Genomic DNA, 5,011 nt, shown 5'->3' with positions numbered 1-5,011 from the left:
CTTAGGGACTGCAGGACAAGACCACTCCTTCCTTAGGGACTGCAGGACAAGACCACTCCTTCCTTAGGGACTGCAGGACAAGACCACTCCTTCCTCAGAGGTTGTTCGGAATGTGCCCGGACTACCAGCCCCTAGAGGTGTAGAGCTCAGCCCCTCACCCCACAGGGCTGTCCTCCGTTCAAGGGGCTGATGTCACCCCCACAGAAGCCATGGTAATCTTATCAAGTTAAGGGAAAGCATGTAAGTCACGTGAATGACTTGGGGAAGATTTGCACGAGGGTACTTACGACAGCTTCTGGGTCTCAGCACAGCCAACCTGCTCCAGAGGTCGTGAGTGAGGCCGGACGATCAGAAGACGGCCATGTCACAGGCTCTCGGCGCTGTGTTTGGAACATGGGGGCAGGCACGGGGCTTGCTGGGGCAGGTAGTGCCAGGCTGCAGCCATGCAGACCTCCCAGCCGACCAATCTCATGCGCAGGCCGAAATCATTGATATTTCATAATATGACAATAATTCGAATTTTAGGCAGTTACAGTGCAATTTTACTTAAACGAGTTACCACAACTGCTCAAAACTGTACAGATTCTCTCCTGAAAATCTTCTGAACTCAGCCACGCCCTTCCTGTCTCCATGTTCCAGTTCTTTCTGCGTGGGCAACCCAGCCTCCTTCAGAGCGAGGCACATGCCCTGCAGGGGGCTGTGTCTGTCCCCACAGCTCTGTGGTCTGCACGCCGCTGAGAGGGTGACTTGCCAGGAAGCACAGGAAAGTGGTCACGCTGCTCACTCAGCTCTGCTCTGCCCTGTGGATGCTCTGAGTACTTGTGGCAGTTTGGATGGACTCAGGCTGGTGGTTGTCACCCCCAGTGGTACTTTAGAAAGATCTGGGATCTTTTGAAAAATGCTCATGCCTGATGTCTCCCCAGCCTGCCTCGTGTAGGATTCCTCAGGTGGCCCTGGGCATCTGTAGTTTCTGAAGGACGCTGCTCACAGAAGCAGGTCTCAGGGCTGAGGACACAGCTCTGCTGTGCTCTCTGCTCCCAGTTCTGCCGAGTGGCTAACAGGGTTCCAGGGACACGACAGGACATCTCTGGATCCTTGTGCTCCCCTCACTTTTCATGGCTGTGTTATTTCCTGGGGCATAACAAGCGCCCCAGACGGGGTGGTGTGGATCACTGGAACGTGCTCTCTCGGGGCTGGGGCTGAGGCCAGCCATGCTGCTCCCTCTGGCATCCTGGAGGACCCTGCTGCAGGTCCCTGCCCAGCTTTACTGACAGTCTTTGGTGTTCCTTGGCTTCTAGAAGTGTCACTCTGACCTCTGCCTTTACCTCCCTGTGTCTCTTCATGTTATTTTCCTTTTGCGTCTGTCAGTGTTTCTAAAACCCTCTTTTTATAAGGCATTGTGGGCTAGGGGCTCACCCCTAATCACTTTAACTCGATTTCATCTGCAAAGGCTCTATCTCCAAATAATGGCGCATTCTGAGGTTAGGACTTTGACATATGGATTTTGAGGGGCACAGCTCAGCTCATAACACTGTCCTTGCCAGCCTCGGGTCCTGGCTCCAGACTCTACATCAACATCACTGCCTAAGTCCCTAGGCTGCAGTGGACCCAGGGGAGGGGCTGGTGTGCTCACTTTCCCTGGTGGGAGGGGGGAGTGGCATCAGAGCACCCAGGGGATGCGGGGGGGGGTACTCCCCTCTGTTCCAAATGTAGGAGCTTGACATTCATATGCCCTTCAGGGACTCCAAGGTTGGCCCAAGGCAGATTGGAAACACCACTTATGCCCTACTTGAGGTCCCCTGGTGGGCTGAGAGCCCCTGGCAGCTGGGGGTTCCTCTGCCTGGGAGTGCCTGTCACTGTGCCTGGGGCATTTTCCCAGCACCTGCTTCACCCACTTCCCCCAGGGCACTTGCATCTGCCCCTGTGGCCAACCGCCAAAGTTCTGTCCAGTCAGTGGTCGTGACCGGGCCATGGAGCACACCACAACACAATGCTTTTCTTCCAGCTGTGCTGAAAGTGGCACCATCAGGACTGCTACCCAGAGTGAGGTCACGTGTGCACTTTGGCCACTTAACCCCTTTCCTTTCCCTGAAGCCATGGCTTCCAGCTTCGATAGTTGCAAAAGTGTTGTAATGATTCTTCATAATAAGCAACTTAGTTGTAGTTTAAAGGGAGTTTTAAAATAGTTATTTTATGGCAGCACTGACCAGATCAAACTCAGCCTCTGCTGCCCAGAGCTCTCCATTTCTGCCCTTTCACCTGGGCTGAGCACCTGGGACCGGGAGACTTCTCCTTGAGAAGAAGGGACACCTTCTCACGGTGTAGGCTGCTTTCCCCACGCACGTTGATGAAGCAGAGATCCACCGGGGCAGGTCTAGTCCAGTTTCTCCCACTGCCCTCGGCTGCCGCCATGTGTTTGGCAGAGCTAGCTGATATTCTGTTCCCTGTCCCATGGATCAGCTTGGCTGGTGATCTGGGTGTGGAGTGACTGTGGAAGTGTGGGCTGCATGTGCCTATCACAAAGAGAACATGTCCCCATGTTACATGTAAAGGGCCCCATCGAAGGTGTCTCAGGTGTCTTTTTTCTGAGTCATTCCCACCTATAAGCAGTTGGTAATGAATGCCCCAGACTAGCCTGAAATATTACTCCCCCGGCCTTGGGAAATAGGATGTTAAACTAATTTGTGCAATTAGTCAGCACCCCACTGCTTTAGCTTCAATTTACCTGTCAGGAATCTTTGCTGCTGAAAATACTGTTGCTGTTGCTGCTGCTAATTTTTTTTATATGTCATGTTATTTCACTCACTGACATCGTGGACAGACAGGCCAGACCTTATGAAGTTGAGGTCAACAGTGATCAAGCAACAATTTTTAGATGGTTTAGCCTTATATACCATTAAAATCTGGAACTATAAAGCATTCTGACTCCCAAAAGAACAAATATTACTTAACCTTCCTAAGGTAGTGCATGCCGTTGTTGTCAGGGTCCCTACTTTGGCTTTATTAGCGTGGCCATCCTTTCTGGGATCCGACACTGCTTTGCCACCTCCACCCTCTTACTGAAGGGATGGGGTGAGCAGAGGGGACCTGGGTGGCTAGGGGACAGCGGCTGCTGCTGTCAAGACTGACTAGAACCCCTTCCCTGGGAGTGGGCACAGATGATGGTCCAGGCTGGTGGCTTCTCCTGTTGGCTGCTGCTTTTGCATTTCACCTTAAAAACTCTAGTTTTATAAAGGCATGTTCCAATGTGTTTCTCATGCAAATAGCCATGGGACATCGACGCTGTAAATCAGCTCCTTCATAGAGGTGCACAAGCTTCCTTTCCCCTTCTCCTTTTGGACTAGTCGTGTGTCTGTTCGCCCCCAGCCTGCCTGACCAGCCCCCTGTGCTCCCCTTTATAGGAGGAATCCTAAGGAAAAGCGCCAAGCTCTTCTTCCGCCGGCGGCATCAACAGAAAGACCCAGGCATGAGCCAGTCACACAATGACCTCGTGTTCCTGCAGCAGCCGGAGGGGGCCCGGAGGAAGGGGGGGACCTTCACCAGGATCCTGAACAAGAAGCTGCTGTCCAGGCACAGAAGCAAGAGCACCATGAATGGGGCGCCCTCAAGCCCCACACACAGCCCCAAGCTCGGCACCTCCTTGGAGCCAGAAGACGTGGATCCACATTAACTACCCCCACCAGCACCAAACGAGAGTGGCGCTAGCTGTCCGAGGTCCACCTGTCACGCTGGGTTTTCCCAACAATCTGGTCTTTTAAAGGGGAAAAAAAATCTTGAGTCTCCAGCGAGGAGGCTCCCTGCAGAGAAGACTGAAAAAGCCCAATTTGCCACCAGATGCCAAATAAGACCGAATAGCCCCACAGCTTGGGCTTTATTTAAGAGCTCAGGCTGAACATTAAAAGGGAGTTACATTGAGTAGAGTAATGTGCTCTAATGCACCGTGGCGGGCAGGTTTGGGGTACCTGCTTTGCCCTCTGACAAGTGTTTTGGGCCCTTGCCTGCACTGTGTCACAAAGAGAAGGTGCCTCGCTGTGCTGTCACTGTGAACGGGCTGGATGGGTCACCTCTCCTAATTTGCTGCTTGGAATAAAAAGTGCAGCTGGCCCTGAGTGCAGGGAGGTGGGACATAGGCAGGTTTTTTTGATAAATAGAGCAATTATGCTAGATGGAGATGCTCCAGCAAGTGTGTTCACACGTCTGCCTTTAATGTTAGCCACAGGGCGTGAACACACAAGCAAACACTACCTGCATCCTATGCAGACACATCATGTGGACGCTTCTCTAAGTTTACTTTGAGCCTACTTACAAGTGGAAGATCATTCATTCCTATGTGGTTTTTATATTCTCTGTCACGTCAGAGGCCCTCACACCACCATCGGGGCGGTTGACGCCCAGATTTGTCTGTTTTTCCTGTCTGTCACACTTGCTAAACACGGACACAGCCAGCCTGTCAAGGGAAAGTGGAGCAGTAAGAGAGAGCTCAGGGAACCTGGGAACACGCGGTTTCTGCCAAATGCCGCCGAAAGCCAACACTGAGAGCTTTTAGGGCAATCGAGAAAATTATTTTGTGTCTCAGGTGTCTTAGGAAGAGAAGTTTAAGAACAGCTGGTGGCTTGGCACCCATAACACAGTGGTTATGGCACCAGCCACATACACCGAGGCTGGTGGGTTCAAACCCAGCCCAGGCTTGCTAAACAACGACAAGTACAACAAAAATAAAATCTGGGCATGTGGCAGGCACCTGTAGTCCCAGCTACTTGGAGGCTGAGGCAAGAGAATCACTTAAGCCCAAGAGTTTAAGGTTGCTATGAGCTGTGACGCCACAGCACTCTACCCAGGGTGACATAGTGAGACTCTGTCTCAAAAAAAAAAAAGGCCAATGTGCATGAAATTCCTTTTATAAGCTCTGCAGAATTTTACTGTGAACAGTGCTCTTGGGTACATTTTGGGGTGCCCTTGTCTTGGTTTCCAGGGAAGAAAATGATACTTGGCCCCCAGTGTTAATATCTGT

General features: G+C 51.8%; 1 protein-coding gene across 1 annotated transcript in view; it reads left to right on the top strand.

The window, feature by feature from the left end:
* Nucleotides 1–4,655, top strand: part of C2CD2 (C2 calcium dependent domain containing 2) — a 60,380-nt gene extending 55,725 nt beyond the window's left edge. The window contains 1 exon segment of the mRNA XM_003798114.3: nucleotides 3,402–4,655. Within this exon segment, the coding sequence (XP_003798162.1) occupies nucleotides 3,402–3,670 (269 nt within the window). The 3' untranslated portion in view covers nucleotides 3,671–4,655.
* The last annotated feature ends 356 nt before the right edge of the window (nucleotides 4,656–5,011 follow it).

This window comes from Otolemur garnettii, unplaced genomic scaffold (assembly GCF_000181295.1).
Source record: "Otolemur garnettii isolate 467f Iridium unplaced genomic scaffold, OtoGar3 scaffold00128, whole genome shotgun sequence".
Lineage (NCBI taxonomy): Eukaryota > Metazoa > Chordata > Mammalia > Primates > Galagidae > Otolemur > Otolemur garnettii.
This window is presented reverse-complemented; position numbering and strand designations above follow the sequence as displayed.